Genomic DNA, 24,506 nt, shown 5'->3' with positions numbered 1-24,506 from the left:
CACCTCACTAAAACTGTAACAGGAACTACATGCTACAAGTCATCCGAGAAAGTAATCTGGAATAAGTTACAAGCTTTCAGAAGTATTTTCATGAAAAGCAACCTGAATTTCTCAAAAAAAAAAAAAAAAAAAAAAAAAAAAAGGCAAGGAATAAAGGCCATGATGATTTATTAACTGAAGTTGTGTATCCACTCACAGCCAACTTTGTCAGACTCACTTAATTTCATTCACACATAGCTGTGAATGTGGAATTTTGCAGCCTCTGCTTTTCAGTGTAATTTTTCTGCACATTTTCCCAAGAAACGTCTCCTGCATTTACGTGGTAGCACTGCTGATAACAATTGCAAATAGCACCACAGCTATAGGAAAAGGATTTTGAAATATGAAAATCTGTGTGACAAAAGTTGCAAACTCCACTAGAAGATTATTCTGACACATTGTTCAACCAGCCAAGCTATCAGCCAGAAAAACAGATCAAATTTTTAGCCACTATTTCCTAGGTGATACGCAGCCATTTTCCACAAGGGTGAGGATTTCAAACCGATTATTTAAAGTTGTTTGGGTTGTTGTGAAAGCACAATAAAGAAGGGCTACAAAGACATCTTTAAAATGAGTTCTAGCAATAAATAGCATTGAGCTTAAAAAGCATCACCCTCTTTCTCTGATTTATTTTGGAAATATGAAATACAAAATATTTAGAAATAATTAAGTAACGACAATCAGTAAGTATGACCTAGATCAGTTTAGGGTAGGAATGTACAGAATTGTGTTCAGAAAAAGAAGCTTGAAATGTGGATTTGAATCTGTAAATCTTATGTAGGCATCTTTTTATGCCCTTAGGATGCAAGTACAGCTCTTAGGAATCCTGATGTCAGTGTTTGTGGGAGAAAAGAAAGTACCCCATAACTGCCCACACCTCTTTCAAAGTATTTAAAGGGAAGGATGAATCATACTTTAAAAAATATACTTTCCTAAGCTGTGATAAAAAAATACAGAGCTACAATTAGAATTTGGTTTGGAGAATGGGTCTTCATGTCCCCTTTCTGGTGTAGAGGGACTGAACTGAGGTGAAATAACCCCTGGTTCTGGAGACAACTCTCTGCCTTAGTATTTACTGAGGTGACAAATCAGAGCTTCAGTGTATCCTGGCAGTACACAAACCAGCTACAGGTTCCCACACACCCACATCAAGTCCCAAAACACAACCTTGAGCTGCAGCCCACAACAGCACAGCACTCCTCTACGCAGAGAAACTGGGAGTTTGTGGTTTTCCTGGGCTGTTGGAGCATCAGGAAGAGGTGATACGAGGGAATGAAACCTGGCTCACTGCCCCTGGGAGTGGGGCATAGCACGAATGTAGGTGGTAACACCAGAATGCAAAACAGAAATACTATGTCTTTTATACCTTTTCCAATTACAAGCCTCTAAAATGTCCTGCTTGGGCCTTAAATAACTACTGATTTTATCTCTTACTGCTTTCTTAAAGAAATGGAGACTCAGAACAGCAACATTTCCTTTCTATGAAATACGTGGCTTGTGCAGTCCCAAGCGCTCTCAGGTGCCTGTACAGACCCATGCATACATATGCACACAAATACGTATTTGCACACAGTTGATACCCTGTACCATGAAAGAGATCAGAAGGGAGAAGGGTCCTAGCTACTTCCAAGTAAATGTTGATGTTTGTATGCAGGCAACTGGAGAATTTAATTGTTCAAAATATAGGCACTTAAAAACATTTGGGGTCTACTTTCTGAACACCTAAATACTTCCGGAGGACTGGGTCATAGTCTCTCAGAAGCCCACCTGACACAGAAAACTAATGGTATGTGTCTCATTGTACCTATGCTGTACAATGCAGGACCCTGTAGAGATCAAGCTAGCATTTCCTGAGCTACTCATGGAAATGGAAGCAGTAAGTTATAATACCACATCTATATGATGGTATCCCATGAGCCTTGCTGAGTGCTAACTGTCCTGGATGAGGTGCTGTACTTTGGCAGTTAAGCTGCTATTGGGATTTATGCCCATGTGTCCACACTGCCCTGCACCTTTCCAGTAGTACCAGTTCGTTCAGAGCTCCCTCCAGGCCTCAGACACCACTGCTGTGTAGTGCAGGGAAAGCTGAATTTGCCTAAAGTCATGGAGATGCTGAGGAAAATTAGAAAAAAAAGAAGAGACATTTGCTCAGTAACCTTGTCCCTAATATTTTTACATTGAAAAGAATATTTAGATTTTGTGTATTTAAGCATAAACATGTTTTCTAAACCAAAATTCTACTATGGATAGTTCTGACGGACTTTCAGCATTTAGTAATCTTTGACTTTTTTCTGTATGTGATTCATGAATAGTGATTACATTGCTATTTGGCAACACTTAAATTTTGAAAAATTAGTGTTAAAATCCTTACTAGAAAACTTCCAGCTTAAATATATGCCCTTATTATGATGATCTCATGGTAAAGTCAGCATTTTTTATGAGACTTCTCAACATAATGACATTTGTTTTAAGGCAAAGACCATATTGCTCCTGTGGTGTGCATGTTAGATGGTAGGAAACATGATAAAAAGAAAGGTCATGGCAACAGCAGTTTGATGAAAAATGAATAATTTGATTATTTTCATGGTGTGGATCAATAATGCTCTGCATCTACTGAAGCACATTGCCTGGAGGCACTCAGATAATCAATGGCATAAAACAGAGCCTGCCTTTACCCAGGCTTGCAGCCTCTCTGATCTTTCTTGGGAGGACCCTTGACGCCTCTAATTTATGTCAACTGCATATCAAAGAAATTCCAACGAGCCTGGGTCATAAAGAGTATTTTAGTGGTAACCATTTGAAGTCTACTTACATATGTTCCTTATGTAACTGTTTAAGTACTTCCTCTCCAATGCCTGGGAATTCCTAGACATGCATAAATGCTACCTGGTACTAGCATAACAGTCAGTACCTTAGAAAAGGAAGGCAGGTTAGAAGACGCAAATCTTCTAACCCTCTCTTCACTGCAAGCTGACAAGAGTCCAAAGACAAGAATTTCAGTCAATGGGGCATGTAAACAAACCCCTCTGCACCACCCAAGAATTCTCTTTAATGATGTGCCGGACAATGACATTTTTAATTTAATAGAGCAGCCACTGGAAAAAATTAGTTCTGCATGATATTGGGGAGAGACAGTTGAAGACATGATTTTGTTCAGTAATTTCTCTGTTCATTTGCAGTGGAAAAAGGGAGCTGGCATCTTCTAGCTGCCAAAACCTCTTAAGTCAAGGGTACTTACTTCATTCTGTCTGTGGAGCTATTTTTCCCATCAAGGCTTTGCTAACAAGAAAATAATTCTCAGTGGTAGTCCTGCTACTACAGTGTTTGCTGTAACAGCATTTACTAATTTCTTAACAACTTTTAGCTGCCATACTTTGAATACTTGTATACATGCACACACGCACACGTACGTGCACGCGCGCACACACACACACGCACACTTGCAGGCACACAGTCAACATTGCTATTCTATCTTTCCCTGAAGCTTTCTCAAAAAATACTTCTTTTTTCCTTTTAGCAGTTGACATTCATAACACAAAAGATGGTGTATAATCCTTTGTAAAGAGCTAGGAAACCATTAACCAGCAATTAGAGGAATACAGACTGTAGCACCTATGGTTTAACGGATAAGGTCGTAAAACCTGTTTTCAGCATCAAGATCATGGACTTTCTATAGCAGCTCTAGACAGGACAGAATTATTGCACTTATTAGATCCTTGGTGCTTGTTCAACATTAGCTAAATCCACGAAATAAATATATGTTTAAAATTGATCAGATGATTCAGGGTCAGATCTAATTCCCAAGGTCAAGTAACCCTTTGAACATTCTTTAAGTACCTAATCTTAGCACAGCCCATCACAGAGACTCATGCGCTCTTTTTGTCTACTGGCTCTTACAAAATACTAATGTTTAGGAGATAAAGTGGAGTCAGCTTTAATAGACAGAGCAATTCTTCCAAAGTGCTCAACCTCCCCTCAAACTGGAAACTGTCTAAGGCTGGGTTTGCAAAATACTATTCCTAACTTTACAACTGACCTGGAAATTATAATTCCTTGCCAGTTGAAATACTGGGGTTTGTAACTGTCTTCTATAAAGCACTGCAAGGTAATGGTTTTGAGCATGAAGTTTCTTACACTAAAAACCTGTGTTTCCACAGGCTGTGTCCAATCAAAAATTCACAAGCCTGACAGATATGCTTATGATGGGCATCACCAGCTGGACATTTTGTTCATGATGGCTGGAAAAGAAACAATCTTGCAGGTATATTTGAAGATTTGAGATCAGAGACTCTGAACCTCCAATGAATTTGAGTTATTTCTGCTGTGTTCCCAGGACTCTTGTTCCCTCTTCTCTCAACATAGACATGATTCCTGAAGTCTATATACAGGGTGAAGTGGAGCTGGACTGCCTTGTCCTCTTTTCTTCTAATGATAAAGTGCTAAAACTTACATTCTTAACATATTCCAGGTAGGAAAGCTAAATAATAAGAAATCCAGTACTTTTTTTCTTTTTTTTTAGCATTATGGTTTTATCCAAGTCCTTGTCCTTGTTTTTTCAAAACCATTATATATAAGCAAGAATACAGATGTATAGAAAATCACACTCAAAGTAACACGGAAGTATTTTTATTATTCTTTTGTTTCTTTATTTTCTTTCTTTTTAAAAAACAAAGTAGTCTATCATAGTAATGACATGACATACCAATCACTTTTAGCCAAAAATATTCAAAACCCTCAGAGGGCAGATTTTATATAAAACTTTTGTAAGCACCTCAGGCTGTGGGTGTAGCCTGTGGGTGTATTTTGAAAATCTGTGTCTGCAAAAATTTATAATGCTATTTTTAGTTCTCTAGATACTTTTTTAGCTAAATATGTGAAGACAGTACACTAAAAGAGTTACCACAGTACTGAATACCAAACCTGTTTGTACAGAAAAACATAAATCTTCCCAACACTACCTTCCTCACACATACATACACACTCACTCTCACACGCACTCAGAAGCAAACACCAGTTCAAGCAAATGCTCCTTACCTTATCGCATCTCATCAGCCCTAAATATCTGAGAGACTTGCTGCTTTGTGCAATTTGGGTGGCTCCATGGTCTGTGATTTCTTTGCACCATCCAACATCCACTGTCTCTACCGTCATGCTGTATCGTCCAATGGCTATCAGAGCTGTAAAGATATTTAGGGTATGAAATATATAGCTCATGGAGATGGTAAGCTTAGTTCTATGTACACATCAAATGATGTTGAAATTAAATTTTGAGAAGCAGTTGTCATGTACCTTGTAAAAGATCTTGTATTTCAGCATTTTCAACTATGAAATAGCTGTTTCTTCAAATTAGGAATACACACATGTGCAAACACATACAAACACATAAATAAAAAGATCTTCCTCTATATTCTTCTATCTATCAATCAAAATAAATAAGATTAGTTAGCAGAGGTATTCTATACAAATTCTTTTAATTACATTTTTTGGAAGGATCAAGGATCAATTAATTCAAATTGAAATAACTATAGAATAAAAGCAATTCTACCTCACTCCTCAGAGAAAATAACTGATTTTACACTATTAATACTTCTTTTTCTAGCAAAATAATATTGCAAAGACAGCACAGAGAATAATAGGACGTTTTCTATGTCAATAAAATAAATGGGTTTAGAAAATCCTGCAGGTATCTTATATCATATATTTTAAAACTTTAATCTAAAATTGCATGTGTTCCCATTGTTCATATTGATAATGTAGTAACAATATGTCTCACTTTCATGTTTTCCTCATGAACACTTTTCCAATTAAAAAAAGAATAATTAAAAAGACCAGTAGGAATTAAAACAAAAACCTGAATCTTTATATAAGGAAAGCAAAGAGGATCTGGAAGTTCTGAAAGGACTCAAAAATGGTAGGTAGGAGAAACCTCGAGACATCTGAACAGCCTGGAAGACTTTGTCATGACATGGTTAGTCTGGAATGGCAGAAAGGATACAAATCACTAGCACCCTGGTCACCATGGGCTAGAATATTTTTCAGGAAATGCAGGCTTGGAAACTGTTAAGTCAAGTTTGGATTTATTAACAGAAATGAGCAACACCCTTCAGCAACTAAATCTCAGCTTAAGAAAAAAAAAGTCTACGGTTTCTGGTGTAAAGTCAGCCATCTGCATGTAGCCAAGGGTCAGCTGTTTACAGTTTTTAACTCTTGTTATAATGCAGTTGCTGAAAAGGAAGATGAATGAGTAACTTAGTCCAAATAATGCAAGTATCTTTAAAAGGATGATTCTTCAGCAGCTGTGGGCCAGCTCTGTTCATGCTACAGAACCTACAGTCTGGAAAAAAAAAAAAAAAAAAGGAGTTATGAAGAGCTGGTAGCTCTTGATATGCCAGATGTTAATCCTAGCTAATCAGGGTGTAACTGAGATCTAGAAGCAGCAAGAAAGAACCCACCTGACCTTGCAGTGGTTCTTCAAATACCTGCACTGATGGTAGACAACAGCAATAATAATTTGATAATTTATAAATACTTGGGTAAACTTGATTTGCTAACAAAATCAGCCAAAAGAGGCCAAATACATTCTCAGAAGCTGTGGAAAGTGCAGTACATAATTTTTTTATTGCAGGAGTTCACCAAAAAGGGCATTGATAACTGAATTTTGTAACAGACATAATGAACTTAAGATACAATCATCTATGTAGTTCCATTATGGTTTCATTGATTTTTGTAGGACAATACCAACTCCCTGTTCTCTTCTCAGTACATCCCTAGAAAACAAGTCCTAATTTTGCAAATATGTAAATACGTGTATAGCAGTACATAAACTTTGTACTATTTTAGCAGAGTCCCTTTAAAATACCACTTTAATAAACATTATAGAAAGAGTTAGAAATTTCTCCATATATTTTGCAATAACAAAAGTTATAGCAACTATAGATTATTCTAACTCCACACAAAATGTTACAGACTTGTAGTAGTGCAGGAATACTTAAAGCCTGCCATTACATTAGAATACTGTCAGTTAAATGGAATTTCAAATACTGTTTGTATGTGAATATTTTTGCTATTTTTTGTAAAGTTACAATCGTATTCTGTCATTTTCAATGCTTCATGTAAAACTGATAACGAGAAGCGCATCAACAGAGAATACTTTTATGGGAGTGACATAAAAGATCATCAGATCACACTGGTGAAGAATTCTCCTACTAAAGGCTTTAAAGGAAATTAGAGATACAATTTCTGGGAGTTTCCTCACAAGATTTAGATTAGAGAGAAAGTAGCAGATGATGCTGTTGAAAGACCAAAAAAGGGTGTTATACTGTGTGCAGAATGCCGAAGACCAAAATATAACCTGAGCATCATTAGTCCAAGAAGATGGCCTGAATGTGGCAAAAAGATGGCTTAAAGTATGAAATTTCATGCAGGCATCTTCACGTGCACATACAAAACAAGCTGGAAGAATAAAAGATTCTGTCTTATTCATACTCATCATTTTGTAACAGCTTATTAACAAAACCATTGTATAACATAATTTAAAATGTGTTAATTCATTGTTTGATACATTACTCTCTGTATTTTGGCTTTTTGGGGGGGTAAAGCATTAGGACCATTATTGAATCTCAGTTAAGTTTTATGGATTTTTTTATATAAGATCAAAATATTTTTACCTTTTACATAATGGAAAAAAAGGACTTAATAATTACTGAAATAATTACAAAATAATTATCAAATAACAGAATTTTGCCTCTTTGCAAAACCAGCCTTCACTGCTTGTCTTCTGAACATTTCTACTTTAACCAGCCAATTGTTATCAGTGTTACTTTTTTGAAGTATTAAAAGAATGAAAAAGATCATCCCTGGAATTTGGAAAGGATAAGTAAGTTTCCATAAATCAAAGTGTATATGTATAATTTTTGGACTACATTGTCATTACTATATTCTGTTGATTATCAGAAAGCCAGAACACAACTTTAATGATACCATGAGACAACCACCATGTTTTTTGGTACAAGTAACAATACTGACAAGAACAATACAAAAGGGAATAAAAAACCCTCAGGATATTACATAATACATGTACATGATACATAAAATATGGAATGGAAACAAAAAACTTTTCCAACTGTGACATTTGGGGAGCAGGTCTTTCTAAGTGAACATATTTTGCAGTTCAGAAGTTCCAGACTGATTTTTAGACAACTGTTAATCTGTTGTCTTCACCTGTGTTCCACATTCATTTATATGCAAATAATTGAATGAAGTGTCATGCTTTAATCAATCTGTGTGTCTAATCTGTGCATCAAGTATGTCTTAGGCTAACCATGGCTGGGGTATACTTTAGATTAGGGACAGTTGAATGGATATTGTTTTTGTCTGGCTGGCCCTTCCCTTGCAGTGTTCTTCACCACTCAACCCTAACCATTCCTACAGAGCCCCCAGATGTCATATGCACATATTTGATTTTCTGTTGGCAGTATTAAATAGCTAGGTATTCTCTAACAATAAGAACAATTGACAACATTTTTCTGATTTAATTACAAATTACATTAGAAATCAATTATTGTATTATGCATGGCTGAAGACTTACAATATTCTGTCATATGCCAGTAGAAAATAACATATTTATTTTGTACTTTGTCCCCAGATTAGCAGACATCTTTCTGGAAATCCAAATATTTTGACAAGTGTGTCCAACATTATACTGTAGTCATATATTGCAACAGTTCATCTATCAAATGCATAGAGGGTATGCCATTTTAAAACACCAATGACCAAATTTTCAGAAAATTTCAATGTGTGCAGCTACACTCTCACAAGAACACTCCTGGTCAGAGAAAAGATACACTATTCAGTTTCTATCGGCACTCAACAGTGGGAGGTAAAGAAAGTCCACAAGAACAGGTGACAACGCAACAATACTTTCCCAGAACACTTTCCTCACATGAAAAAACTGTGGTCAGGGACTTTCTGAACTGGGGTTTATGCCTCTGTACTTCTGTAAAGTCATCTAATCAGTCTCGTAATCCACAAAATCTTTTAGGCTCCACAACATCCTGTGGCAAGGAGTCCCTCGGTTCAGCTACCTTCTCTTTCAAAAACCACCTTCCCTTGTTTGTTTTGAACCTGCCCTAAAACTTGATCCAGGACTTCCCTTTTTATGACTGCATAGTTCCTTTGCAAATGCCTTCTGGAAATCCCATCAGATTGTATCAACAAGGTCTTCCTTATTCCTTCCTGACTTCTTCAAAGTACTCTGATACGATTGTGAAGCACAACCTCTCCTAACAACAGCTGTGTCAACTCTTCCCAGATATGTCATATTTATTCATATGTTCACTGTTGTATTACATATTATTACTAATTTGACTTACACAGATGTCAGGTTTATCAGTTAATATTCTTCTGATTTTTGAAACTTCTTTTTGAAATACCTCTGCCAAGCAATCCTGCAGTAGTCAAGCAGATTTAAGTGAAGGATTTACAGTGCAGCTAGGAGCTGGGCTATTTCATCCTTGAGTTCTTTTAGAAGTCTTGAGCATACACAGTTCTTCTGCTTGTATGAGCAAAATACTTTAAGCCACAGCTTTCAGCTAAGAAAATGTTTGCATTGCTCAACAGCTTTTCTTCCTCTCTGCATTTGTTCACAAAAATCAGAATACATTGCTACTCTCAGAAAGCCTGGCAGTAATTTAACAAGGAAACATACAGTAAAGGCCTTACACACCAAGTCTGGATTCTGTGACTTGAGCACTTGTAGCACAACCAGCAGTAAAGAACAGTCAAATGTGTGTTTCAATACTAATGACAACCAGTCTTAAAAACAGTGAGTGACCCAACAGAAGAATGCAATACATTGAAGGCAAGTAGATGTGGGTACACAAAAATCCACCATGTAGTTTAAAGATGCTGGCTTTGACATATGAACCTCTCTGTATGTGCATCCAATTCTTTTGTCTCCTTTTTTATACTCCCATTTATTTTGGCAAAAGCAAGATTTCATATTTCTTTTTCCAGCGCTAGGTTGGTGGAATGGAAATCAGCTGATGTACAGCTCCTACATAGCAGAAGATAAAGTGTAATGTCTCTAACTGGAATTGGAAAATCACCCCCACAGCCTTGCCCTGTATTAAGCAAAAATGTTTTCCAGTTGTAATGGTACTTCATTGTAGCTGAGAAGGTGAAAGGACATATGCAGGACCAGGTTTGTAGGCAGAGGTAGCATCTTTTTAGACAATCAGCTGGAATAGTCGGAAAAATAAGACAAATTTTGCCCTTAGTGCACCACCATTAAAAGCAAATAGTAATTTAACCAACTGATTAAATTAAACTGACATAGCTAAATGCGTCTGCTGCTACAGGCAGAAATGACTGCCTTAGAGAGGAAAAGTCTCCATTTAACTGTATGTAAACTGTGAAGCCAATGGTTGAAATGTGAATGTTGTCATGGCTAAACTACTTCTGGACCTGACCTGGGCAGGCACTGAGCTCTCATATCTAACAAAACTAGGGGGAGGCTGATGTATTTATTTTGCAGGATTGTTTTGGGAAACTACAGTTAGCAGTATATCATCTAGATGCTTTCCTCCTTGATTTTGTATATATATATATATAAAAAAATCAGAAACAGATATTACACCAAATACATTAAAAAAAAAAAATCAGTAATCTAACATCTATAATTTAGTCACGACCATTCCCAACTTTAAGGTCACTACAACAGAAAAAATAGCATACATATCTTTGGTATGAACATCCAATACTTGGCCCACTTTTAATTAAATTTTAATGTATTTCTAAATCTGGAAACAAATGCTGCAGGTTTTGCATAATTTTACCAAATAAAATTGTTTGGAAATCTGGTGTATCAAGCAGAATTACATCCAATTAAACACATTTTTACTGACATGCACCTGCTACACAATAGAGTACTTCCTTAATCAATAAATCTTAGTTCAGTTTAACTGAAAATAAACCTCTGGGAGGTTTAACTGTGTTGCTGTTTTTCTCCTGTCATCAGCTAACATACTGCCTATGTAAAAGGCACTGCATTTGGTCAGCCTTCAGTGAGGACAGGATAGAAATATTTTTTAAAATTGATTATGATTGACATTACCCTGACACCAGGGTATTACACATATATATGCATTCATGCAAAAAACATTCTCGCATTTGTTTATTAAGTTCTTTTTTCATTAATGCCAAAAGCATTTTAATGTGCAAGAATTAGAATTTAAAATTTCCAGCCTCTCTAAGGGTTTTACACAGAGTTGAAATCAATCAGTCAACCAAATATTACCAAGTAATAGTCTTCTTATAGAACTTTCCATTATCTTTTATTTATTATATAGCCAAAAGCTATTAAGTTGGCTTTCATAGCCATCTACTAGCTCCTGAAGAGCCTAATGTACAAAAAAAATTGGGAGGAAGTTTATGAGAGTTAAAATTGCAATAAACAGCTGTAATAACATTAAAATTAGCAAAGAAAACTATACATTTAGATGTTAAGCAAATGGTGTAACAGTTCAGCTTAGTGGACTGTGAAACATTCTCCTTCTTTTGGTAGAGTTATGGAGTTACTCTCATCTGCTTGAGTTATTTAAAATATGAGTGGACAAAGCTCTGGAGAGGCTACAAAGAAAATGTTGTACAAGACAGACCAAACAAGCCAATTTAAATGGTCTTTTCTATCTTGCATTTACATTATTCTTTTGAATTAGAAACAAAAGAGAAAGAAGTAAATGATGCAGATAAATTATAAACATTTGAATGCATTGAAGCTTTACCAGTCACCAAAATTAGTTTGATATTCCATTTCCAGTGATTTGTGGAAAAGCATTTATAAATTAGCCCGCAATTAGACACAAACACTTGCCAATTGTAAAATACAGTTGTGTATAGAGACAATATACAGCCAACTAATTTTAACACATTTTATTTACAAATTAAACCATTAACTTGTATATGTTAATAATACCCTCTACAGTGTACAACAGATTAAATATTGAATATTTAGTTAATATATATATTTCTTATACATAGAAAAGGCTCTTCTTTAAAAGCGCATATCTATAAAAACTTCTTTTCAGAAAATTTTTCAGTGACTTCATTTTTCCCCCCCCTGAATTAGGGTAAAAGAGTTTGATTCTTCAGAGCAAATCTTGATGCCATAAGCAAAAGCTTGATAATTTTGCCCACATGATACTAACAAATAGGATTTGTGTTTACCCCCTGAATCAATGAGGTTGATGGTTATCTGCCATGCAAATTACATGAGGTCTTGGAATTTTGCTAATCTGTTATGTGCAGAATACATGCCTAATCCCATTTCCATGTGTCAAAAGATGTTTTGCTGCTGTAACTACAGACAGTGGTTGAAGAAATCACTGCTTGAGTTCTCTGCTACTTTGCTCACCCAGCAGAGGAATCATAGCTCACAATTCATGTTGCTTCTGCCTTAAATGAAAAAACATTTGTATAAAATTCACTGCATGATACAACTTTTTATAGAATTTGATATAAATTATGCATCAAGCACTGTAGTTCATCTGCTACCAAATAAAGGCTGCCATAGTTATATCACTACAAAATTTCAGTTTGTGCTGGGAAATTGGTTCCCCAGTCAAAAGTCTAATTCTGCTCAGGCTTTTGCATGTCCAGCTGACAGGTATTATGACATGTATTTTTTCCTTTTTTAATAATGATCTCACATAACAGCTACTTTTCAGTGCCACCATGAAACAGCAAAGCAAGAGAGACAGAGTCTGTACACAGACTGGCTTTCTACCAGGGAACTCAGCCAATACCATTTATAATCAAGCACTTAAATACATTCCTGGTTTTAACTGTCTGAGCAGTTCCCTTGAAATAAAAGTAAATACATGAATAGAGGAGGTAACCATGAACTTCACTGTTCTCATAATCAAATGTCAATCTTAATTCCCTAACTAGCTTCCCTTACAGTAGATACCTCCATGTAATAAGCAAACAGGTAAGCAGTTAAGTGTTTTTCCCCATGGTATGGCAGTGATGAAAAAGGGATATTGGTCAGTGTTATTTTTTTTAGTATTTTACAATGGTGGTATTTTAATATTTATAGCAAGTGCTCACGGAACACAGTAACCAGAAAGTATGTAAATAGGTAAAGACTTAAGCTTTTGTAAATCCTAAAGAAGGTTAGAAAAAAAGTTGCCCAGCCTGAAAAATTTTCCCAATGGAATGCTGTATCATCTCTGGATGGCAAGCCTGCATTTTAACATACTTGGTGTATTTTGTTTCTATTGTCTTCACCTGCCTTAGGCTGCTCGAGGTCTCCTGTGATAATTTTATTGTTATACCTTTGTGCATATGTGGCTATGGGCAACATTTCTTGAGAATGAAGTATGGGACTGCAATAAAATGCAGAAAGATATAGGGGCATGACCACACTGGGAAACCAATCTAATAAGATGCCTCACAGAAATGAAAAGGAGGCAGACTGTATCCCTTGAGCAAACCTGTTTTCTCCAAGAGTTCAGGAAATCTGGTTAAATCCCTTCTTTCTGGCTGAATATTTTGACCTTTATTTGGAAGTATGGTTGCGAACCACTCAACTAGTGATAGTACTGTAATTTTGACTACAAAACTCTTTGAAAGAGATAACACATACATTTTGAAACAATGTATTTCTGGTTTCCCTTTTAAAAATAAAATCTCATTATTTAAAGTACTGGTTACCTAAAGAAGCCTAAAGAAATTCCCTGGAGGCAAGAAAAATCCCAAGGAACTGAAAAGACCTGATGCCCGAGAGAGAAAAGACAGCAGAGACTGATTTTAGGTAGGAAAAGTATTTTATATTATATTTTTTTAAATATAAAATCTATTTAATACAGCTTTTTTTTTGGTTTTTTTTTTTTTTTTTTTTTTTTTTGTCTTCTGCAAGAGACATCAAAGTAATTGGTATATAGTTACCCAGCTATGGTCTGGTTATGATATATGGTTACCACTCAGTTGGTACAGTATACGCTGCTGTACTCAATGCCAACTTTATTAGCTGGTACACAGACAAAGGGCAACTATTAAATCAACCTTTATCCTACATTTCGAACCCCATGAAACACAGGGCAATTAGAGGGCTATGATTTCCCAGGTAGAATTAATCTTAGTGCTTGCTTTATTTTTTTATCTTGCATATTTGGCCACACTAAAACCATAACCAAAAAAGTATATTTGTACAAAGGTTATTAAAAAACTACCTGTTGTCCTACAGTGTAAGCAAAACTCTGCCATAAACTAGAAATGAAACTGAAAAAGCAGAAAAAAGTGATCTTTCAAAATGATCTTTAACATAACAAGCATTAAACAGCTGTTTCCCCAGAAGTCCACACTAAAAACAAGGCTAAGCTATGGACAAAATCATACAAAAGGGTTTGTTGTATTTTATACAGGACACATAAGAAGAAATTCCAACATTGACAGCAATGAATTAATGATAAATACATCCATACTTTGAATAAACTTTATCAGTGCAGAAGAAAGGTTCTGTGACATTTCAGCCATTTCAACAACATCTTTTACTCAATGCGTAACAACAGCAAAAACCAAATCAAAACAAAGAACTCCTCAAAATCTTCAATACGAGGATGCAAAAAAATAGTAGTACTGGAAACTGAAAGGCATGCAGCATGTTTGGTTCTGTCCTGACTGTAGACCTCTCAGCAAAATATAAAAAAATACCCATTTCAGAGATGGAGTGAGAAAGCAGTAGTAGCTGCTGGTTTTAACCCCATGGTCTTAAGACAAAATAGCCCCTGTGGACCAAGCTGTTAAAAACAGCTCTATTTTCACTTGCCTGAGGACAGTAAAACGTAACTTGTTTTCTTTGCATTATTTTGCATAGCAGTAATTTCCATCATTGTTGCAGACATAGTCTGATTGCAAATGGAAGACAGTAAGCCTGACTTCAATCCCCAAGAAAATTATGGAGCCAATTTTCCTGGAAGCCACATCTGAAGGACATAAAGATGACTGAGAACAGCCAGCACAGGTCTACAATGCGCAAACCAAGCCTGGTCAATCTGATTGCCTTTTTGTGATCAGATGACTGACTCTGTGGACAAGGGATATGTAAATAATTTTTTTTTGCATCAGAAGAGTATTGAGAAGAAGTGCTACAGACTCTTAAAGATGATTGCTTCCTTTTCCAGTCCAAAGACAGAAACATATTTGTGTCAGGGTAACAAAGACCGCAAAAACTACCCGAACCCCTTAAAACAGGAACTAGAGATATACAAGGAAATTAAAATACTATCTTTTCAAAACAGGTGATAGGGTTTAAGCTTATTTAAACATGTATCTAACCTACAAAAGCTGTTACTCCAAGATGTTACTGCATGCAGGAGCTTAGTAGCATTCAGAGAGGACAGTCACTAGTGATGATAGTGAAACCCCAGATTTAGACAGCATTAAAAATAAAGGCTGTACACCAGAATGATGTGAGGTACATGCAACACATTAACCTAGGGAGATAGGAAAGACAAATCTTTTCTGAAACCTGGCATCGTTTGGATAACTGGTGTACACACTGCTTATGAACTTAGAGACAGTCACAGAATGCAGAATATCACATATAGGCCAGATGTAAAGTTCACTTAAATGTTTTGCTGGAACAGCTCAAGATGATAAATTGGCAGAAGCGAAAAACCCCACTTTATATCACATATTAAATATATATTTATTCATATACAATTATAAACTATTAGACAATATGTATATAATTGTACATCTATAATATGTTTATATAAAATTAATAATATTACAATCACTTATTAACCAGGTCTTATTATTCCAAACTTCTGGTGAACAAGTTGGGTTTGGAAAGTCCAAATTTCACAGAAGAAATAAAAATCAGGATTTTAAGATGCTGGTTGTCAAAAAAGCAAAACTTTAGTTCTGAATCACATGGAATTGTAAAAGAGGGGGTAGAGACAGAAGAAGATGTTTTCATGGAAGGGAATTTAACTGTTTAGCCTGTTCAATTGTGGGATCAGCCAAGATAAGGGAGCACCTCCTTGGAGAACGACAGAAAGTAATCCTAAATGATGTGGGAACATAACCTTTTGCAAATTCATCTTTACCTTTCTCGCCTAAGGACTTTAGCTACTGTATTCTTCTGATTAATAAATACTGACTTTGAAAAGGCTGCTTGATGGTCTGCAAATACTCGCTGAGACAAAGGATGACATCTGTGACAGAAGTCTAGACTCAATCTGCCACTGAGAGAAAATGTTGAAAAGAGAGGTCCTAAGCTGAAGAATAATAGAACTGTGCATTTTGCCCTTTCAAAAAGGAGGACTCATAAACTTATCAATTTGAAAGGCTACACAGCAAAAAGACTAGAATGCTGGAGGAAGAACATCCAATAAATGCATGACAACATATTACTTTTGTAATGCACTAAAGAATTTCACATTGCTGGTGAGAAGAGAACAATGACTACTTAAACCATGGTTCAGTATAACAACTCCTAAGTTTCATGAACTTAGCAGCAAATAGAACACAATAGATATGTTTTTAGTACATAAAATCAAATCAAATGGAGACAAAGGAGCCAAATAAATACTTACTAGAAGGTAAAAACTGCCTACAAAAATTAAGTTTTAGGTATATAATCTAAAAATGGAAGAAAATGGCTATGGAAAGTTTTGGATTTAATTGTAAAACTCCTAATGTATAACTGTACAGTACTCAGCAAGAGGGTAGATATTTGACTGTTCACCAAACCACATAAAAAGTAACAGGCAATAAAAACAAATATACCACAGAGCATGAGGTGTTACACCAGACAGACTGTTTGTGCACTTCTACAAACATGTGGGCAGTACTTTTTAACTTCCAGAAACACACCCAATACCTTTTCAAGATATTGATACAGTATTTACAGTTTTCTACTTTAGGAATACAGGTTATTTTTCATGAAGAATTGCATATTTATTTTTCTACCTCAGCCAGTTCATATTCACTCTCCTTACTCAGTCTTCTTGCAAACTGGTAGGCAAAGACTGGAAAACTGAGATTCATGCAATAGGGATAGAATTGCATAATCTTGTAAGGTTGTATGCCTAAGAACTCAGAATACAGGCTTGACAGAACAGCACTGAACAGAATGAAAAATACTCTGTGGACTTCAAGACACTATGGATTATATTATAAAAAGGCAGCTAGCTGTGTGAAAGGGCCAGGCAGGACAGAAGGTGAGTGATCATGTGAAGTATAACACATTTTGAAAGAAGAGAAAAGAGAAATGAAATTTAAAAAGTGAAACAAAAATTCCTACACATATATCCATAGACATATCCGTATAGGCCACATAAATCCATGAGTTTATGATAACATAGAATATTTACATCTTTATTAAAACTCTTTACAGCCCTGGAATATCATTCTCTGACACGTTATGTTTCCCTCATAACTACTTTTAGGCTTTTTTTTCCCTCATCTTTTTCCTTAAAAAAAAAAAAAAAAAAAAAAAGTTGGCCTCAAACATTGTATTTTGCTTGCCCAATGCATATCTGTAATAATTTGGCCATGCAGTAAGCTGCTAAAAATGTGAACAAACAAACCACTTCAATGCCTATCCTCAACATATCCCATAAACCATCACACATCCCGAATATCAAATTTGTCTGCAAAAGACAATAGTGGTCCAATGGCTACTTCCCACAGTATTGAGGACAACAGTTTGAAAACCTCTATTTCAAAAAGAGGAGATTCAAGAAGTCCATAAAGTGAAAGAAGAAATTATTCAGCTTTAGATGGTGGTAGAATTAATCAGAAATAATCTAAAACATGTTGAAGAAATGCTTAGGCTTATATTAGAAAAGGAATCTGAAAAATAGCAGCAGTAACAGACATTACCTAGTGATGTGACTGAGCTACTATTATGACATTCCCACAGCATTAAAAAAAGAAGTCTGAAATACAGCATCCAGACAAAATAATTCATGTGCACCATCACTGATCTTTCAACTGTTTCTTACTTTGCAGATACTTTATTTTCTATGTCTATCTTATTTAGCTGGAGAAAAGCAACTTTGTACACTGGTTTTGCCTTCTTTCATCCACAAGGAATTTTTATCTATGGAACTAACATTAATATGGCCATTATATTTAGAAAGTTTTCCTAAAGACCTAGAGCTGGCGAGACTGCACTTTGAATACTGTGTTCAGTTTTAGGCCCCTCACTACAAGAGACACACTGAGGTGCTGGAGCACGTCCAAAGAAGAGCAAGGAAGCTGGTGAAGGGTCCAGAGCACAAGTCTTAATGAGGAGTGGCTGAGGGAGCTGGGGTTGTTTAGTCTGGAGAAATGGAGGTTGAGGGGAGACCTTATAGCTTTTTACAATTACTTGAAAGGAGGTTGTAGTGAAGTGGGTGTCAGTCTCTTCTCCCAAGTAGCAAGTGATAGGACAAGAGTAAATGGCCCCAGGTTGCACTAGGGGAGGGTTAGATTGGGTATTAGGAAATATTTCTTCACCAAAAGGGTTATCAAGCATTGGAACAGGGTGCCCAGGGAAGTGTTTGAGTTGCCATCCCTGGAGATATTTAAAAGACCTGTAGATCTGGTGCTTAGGGACATGGATTAGTGGTGGACTTGGCAGTGTTAGGTTTACCGTTGGACTCAATGATCTTAAGGGTCTTTTCTGACCTAAATGATTCTATGATTCTATGATTCAGAAGCATTTGGACAGTTATAACTACGAGACAACATAGTTCTTCCTAAACTGAATCTTAACACCAGCACCATTTTTTTGAAGATGGTCACCAGCCAATGTTATTACACAAGATTAATACGTATAGTGTGTATAGTAGGAACAATGTTTGTATTTCCACAGCTGCTGGGGGAAACCCAAGTAGGACAGGAGAGAGTGTGAAGCTAGGGTATGGCAGGATGGTACAAATATAGGCAGTTATTATCTATTTTACAACCTTAAGCTTGTGCAGATTTCTGATCTAATTATGCCTAAGTACATTTGTACATGAGTGTTCAAGACAGCTCTGGGAATACCATTTGCAGTTAAAGGCTTTGTAGTGATCAGCAGAAGTACAAGCACTGCATTTTGTCAAGGAGAGCTGAATCTTCACAAACAGAGGAGAATGGACACCCATGGAAGAAAGTGCAAAGAGGGTTCATACAACTAATTCAAGGCCCAGATTAACCTTCCAGATGTGCAGTAATACATAATAGAATCACACGCATGTTTGCCAAAATATATTTTAAGCCATTGTCAAGATGTAACCCTACTTCATTTTTTTTAATTAAAAATAAAGTAAGACTGAAATACTTGCTTTTATATGTAATCTATGTGTATTTATTTTACTTTGATGAACCCTGGTTCATCAACCCTTGAATTTATGTAATAGTTTTCTTAAAATTACTGGAAGTACCTTTCAGATCTTTAAAGATATCCAGAAAGGACAATAAAATTTGATGCAGTGGCTGACAGACTGCTCTGACTGTTTCCTATTGTGCTGAGTGTTGCTTAGGTCTCCAATCGCACCATGAAGTTACATACTGCATGTGCTTGCAACAAATCCATACAATCAGGGAAGGACAGACTGTCAGCCTCAGTTTTGCATTTTTCTGGTTTTGTCAGCATGTATCACTCCACAGCTCAACATAAATTAACTTTAACACAGGATTTGTGTCTGTTAATGTAACATTTAATACATTCCAATGAAGTTATATTGTTCTGCTTTGGAAAACACAGTCATACAAAAGTGATGTAACTTGCCATTAATTTCATTACGACTAATGAAACTGAAGTTGCTCATATAAATCAATACAACTGGATGCTGAGAGTGAGTATAACTGACAGGGAGAAATGAAGATAACTTAAAAAGGTTCCATTCTGTGAATCATCCCAAGCAAGCTTGAAAAATAATGAAGGAACTACTTTCAGGAACCTCATTTTGAAGATCTTCCCTGTTAACTATCCTAAATGTGTTGTGTATTTTCTAGTATGACAGCTAGAGCAGAGTTTCCATGAAAAAAATGAATTTATCCATAATTCTTAAAGAATATTTCAGTGCAGTTATCAAACTGCCTTCAAATAATGACACCTATAGTACATCTGCAAGATGTTTGTAGCTGAATGGTTATACAATCTTTGTTAGAATAATAACATTTCCAGCATTAATTAGCTGCCCTGTATAATGAATAGAATGAAACTTCATAAAATTAGCTGAGTGTAATCACCTAAGGAACTCTTTAAATAGCATGATGAGATGCAAACAAAAAATGTTAGTTCCTAAGGGCTTGAAAAATACTTGTTTTATGAAGTATTTTTCCAGTGTACTTCACATTCAGGCATCTAATCTATTCCCTTAATAATAAAGGCCATTTTCTTGGGAACTATACAGGAAAGCAGTTTAGCACAGTAGAACCTTTCTCTCTGGCAAAATCTGGGATTTTTATCTAACTGGATCAGAAAATATGGAAGAGTTATGCCAATTAGATAATTTCTAAATATTAGTACTATGCATTAATAAAATTCTATATTCATAATATAAATATTGTTTTAACAAAATAAAAATGCATAGCATGCTGCTTGCTAAAGTGACTGCTTATTTAAGTTGCTTAGTGGGCATTAATTTTCCTTTTGGCTGCTTAATATAAACATGGAAGTTTCTCCCTTTTATGTTGTTATGCCAGAATGCAATAGCTTACCTAATAAGTTCATTCAGGACACCTTGTTCAAAAGAAACTAAAAACTGAAATAAAAATCAAGTATTTAATGAAGTAAAAACTTTTTTTTTTTTTTTTTTTAAATTGGCTAGATAAACAATTGGCATGCACACAGACATCATTTGTTCAGAAGATAAAAATTTCTCCAATTTTGTAACACGTACTAATTTTTCCAAAAAGCAGAATGCCTTAATACTGAAAAAGATACTCTTTGTTTGCAAATTGGAATCTAACCAGTGGCCCAAGTATAAGGTCAACCAAACCTGTATACTGGGAGCTATGCTGTTCAGTAATAAAGTCTATTTGTGTGTCAGTTATTTCTTTTCTTTACAGTTTGTAGTGCCATGGCAATAACAATTTTTGATACAGGAAGTATTAAATTTTCTTTATGTGGGTCTGAAATATTAAATATATTTTTGCCATAAATGATAGGCAGTGTCTATTAGTATTATCTGTCATAAAGCTTGAGAGGAAGGAAAAGGTCCTTGATAAACTGGATGTGACATTACTCAATAATGTTTGGAAGCTTTTAATGATGCTGCATGTGTTCATTTATCTACATATATACGCTTAATAAACTACTGAATGCAAGCTTAAGTGAAAGTCATCTTAGTGATGATAGGGACAGTCACATAGAAACACATCTTAAGTCAGACAATCACTGGAATTTTCAGTTTCTGGTACATTTACTCATTAATAAAGTTTAAAACTTGAAGGCTAAAATGGTCCTATGAAGAATCTATTGGATCTCCATTTGAGCCTTTCAGAAAACCCTTTGTTCTACTTTGTCCCAGGAACAGTCCTACCCTTCAGCAGCGGCATGATTCAGATAAATGAGTCCAAAATCTTGCCTTGTCTTCTGTAAAAACAGTCTTTCTGGGAATGTCAAAGCAGTCTGTTCTATTATCAGGTAAATTTCTTAAAAAATTAAGCAACTTTTAGCACATGAGAAGGGTCCTAACATTCAAACGTTATTCAAATGAAGAGTGGTATACATGGAACCTTGTTAAGAGAGCGGCAAGCATTTATCTCTAGCACATCTGCAGCAGTTTTGAAGTCTTTTCTTGATGTGTAAGCAGTCAAACAGGCTCAAGAAAAACATTTGCTCCTTTCTGCCAGAAGAATAATTCCTTTCAATATTATTTATACTTTTGATCATGAATTTTAGAATTTTATGAGGAAGAATGTGGTGAATCATTCTCTGGTTTGTAATCCAGAAGGGTAAGCAGTTGTACTATTAGCATAACAGTGACCATGAAAGTGAAAGCCAAACTGCTACTAACTGAAATTTCCAGATACATGATCTCAGCAGATAAATTCACTCTTCTTTGGCTTGTCCCCTGATACCTTTTACAGGGACCGTACTGCTCTTCCTTCCATTACAGACCACTTGGTGTATAGGTGACAGGGCCCCAGTCCTCGCTAAACATTCTGGTACAAGAAATTCCAGTGTATGCATGTATAAAGGCAATTTTCTTGTGGGAGATATTTTGGTAAGTTATTTTAAAACTTGTATCTAATTCCCATGCTACTGAAATTCTGAAACTATTACTATTTAGTTGAATTGTATGTTCACAAAAACTATTGACCAGGCATGAAGGAGACAAAAAGAAAAGGTCAATATAATGACATTTAAACTCTAATCCACAGTTCTTTTCTTCAACAGTAAGAGGAAAAAAAGCAAGACAAACTTTTGTCAAGGAGTTAAAGAAGCTTTTTTTCCTTCTCTCTCTGCTAACCTTAAGTTTCTGTGAACATTACTCAGAAATATCAACAGTGCTGCTACAGATAATTTTCAACACCGAACACACCTTTGTGCATGTAGTGTAAAAAAATAATTTTGATCCTTGCAATAGATCAATATCTCTGTTTTTCTCAGCTGTGAGCATTGCTTTTATTCTGGATGTCTTTTGTTCTACTATATTGCAGACAATACGTTCCCAAACCTGAAATGGACTTCCACCCCATTTTGTTGTTATTGCTTTTTGCCTCACTATCTCTGTCTTCAATCACATTGACAGTAATTGTTTCAAAAAAAGTTCAAACTTCTTCTCATCCAAAACAGTACTTGTGCCAGAACTCTGTGTTTACTGCTGTAAAACTATTCCTTGTACTAACAAACTTTTGGTTGTTCAAAAAAATATGATGCTGCATAGAACCTATTTTGTAAAATGCATTATTAGCTAGGAGATCAGTCAGCACACTGCTAGATAACAGTATCTTCTGATAAGTCTACATGTGATAGCTCTTTCAGCCCTCTGAAGCCAGCCATTTCAAATATTTTCTGTCAATTCTGTCTATTACTTTGGTTTTTCTGTCAGCCCTTATTGTTGCTCAGTCATACTCAAGAACATCATAGCTCCTACTGTATTAAGTAATTATGAAACCTAAGTGCTTCATCTGTAAATTGAACAGTAAAATTCAACATGGAATCAAACCCAAAAGAAAACCCAAACCCAAAAGCACAACAAGCATATAGTATTAACTACTGATTTATTTCCAATGCAAGTAACACTGAAATTAGGATAATTAGAAATTATCCATAAACCTACTTTTAAATTTAATTTGGCAAAGAAATTATGTCCACAAATTTGTTAAGCTGCAGAATTACACAGGAAATGAGTGAGATGCTGTTGTGAGGCTAGCACCATATATATTTCAGAGGTATATGGAGTACTTATTTTTTAAGAATGGTGAACTGAAAAGAAGCCATAATCCTCTTTCACTGCATTCTACAACATAGCCACATTAAAAATACAGGGAACTGAGTTGCTTCACTAAAGCAAGCCTTCTTGTTTTATTGGAAATGGAGTGTGTTTCTGACTGATTATATTGGGGAATGGCATTATCACATACCATTAATATAATTTAAATTACTGAAAACCTTTCATTAAGATGGTAAGTTAGGAATTTCATCTTAAATTGTAATTACAGGTACATCACTAAGTCATGGGCCCTTTTTTTCCTAATAATTAATTTAGTTATCTATTCAAATCAAGTTATTTTAAATAAGTATTCCTTTTCTGGGATGTCTATGTAAATAGACAGTAACCTTTCCTCCTATTCCCAGCTCAAAAAGCTAAACAAAACAAAATATATTCTGTTTCCTTGACAAAAACTACACTGAAAGTTATAAGAATGGTAGATAAATTAAAAGGAGACAAGTCAAAACCATGTCATGCACAGACGGCCCCTGTAAGTTTTGATAAATAGTACAGTAATTAAACCAGTCATCTTCAAGTATACCTTGTTGCATATCAAGTTATATCTTAGTTGCAATTGTAAACTCAGTAAAGGAGAAGCAGAAGTCTGAATTGTACCAGGTACAAATTCCCTTTATGTTTCAAAATAGCCAGAAGTAACAGCATAACACTAACAGCCAAGACAATTAAGAGTTTTAACAGAATTACACTGTAAATCTGTCATACACAAAAAATAATTTTGCTTATAAGGTAAAGTTTTCTTCATGTGTTTCAAATGCAACAATGAACTAATCCATATATCTGTAATACTACTCAATTTATGACTGCACAATTTGGTTAAGAGACAATGAACATAGATTAGCTTTTTGTTGGTATAATGTAGTGGTTTTCAAACAGTGTTCCATGGACTGTAGGAATCTGAAATACTTCTGAAGGCTCCAAGGAAGACTCAAATGCAACATACAGTAATCTATAAGTATTTCCAGAACATCCACAGCTCCGTAAGACAATTTTTAGAGATCCACAAATTAAAAAAGGTTGAAC

General features: G+C 35.4%; 1 protein-coding gene across 4 annotated transcripts in view; it reads right to left on the bottom strand.

Moving 5' to 3' along the window:
• Positions 1-24,506, bottom strand: part of FBXL17 (F-box and leucine rich repeat protein 17) — a 335,309-nt gene that overhangs the window by 50,576 nt on the left and 260,227 nt on the right. For all 4 annotated transcript variants that reach the window (XR_007505105.1, XM_049795631.1, XM_049795632.1 and 1 more), the window contains exon 8: positions 5,074-5,216. Coding sequence is in view for 3 of the 4 variants with exons in the window: in XM_049795631.1 (XP_049651588.1) it covers positions 5,074-5,216 (143 nt within the window). In the remaining variant the exon portion in view is untranslated. The remainder of the gene's footprint in view (positions 1-5,073; positions 5,217-24,506) is intronic.

The sequence above is a fragment of the Accipiter gentilis genome, chromosome Z, assembly GCF_929443795.1.
Source record: "Accipiter gentilis chromosome Z, bAccGen1.1, whole genome shotgun sequence".
In the NCBI taxonomy this organism is placed as follows: Eukaryota; Metazoa; Chordata; class Aves; order Accipitriformes; family Accipitridae; genus Astur; species Astur gentilis.
The sequence above is the reverse complement of the archived record's forward strand: the minus strand, read 5'-3'. Positions and strand labels throughout refer to the sequence as shown.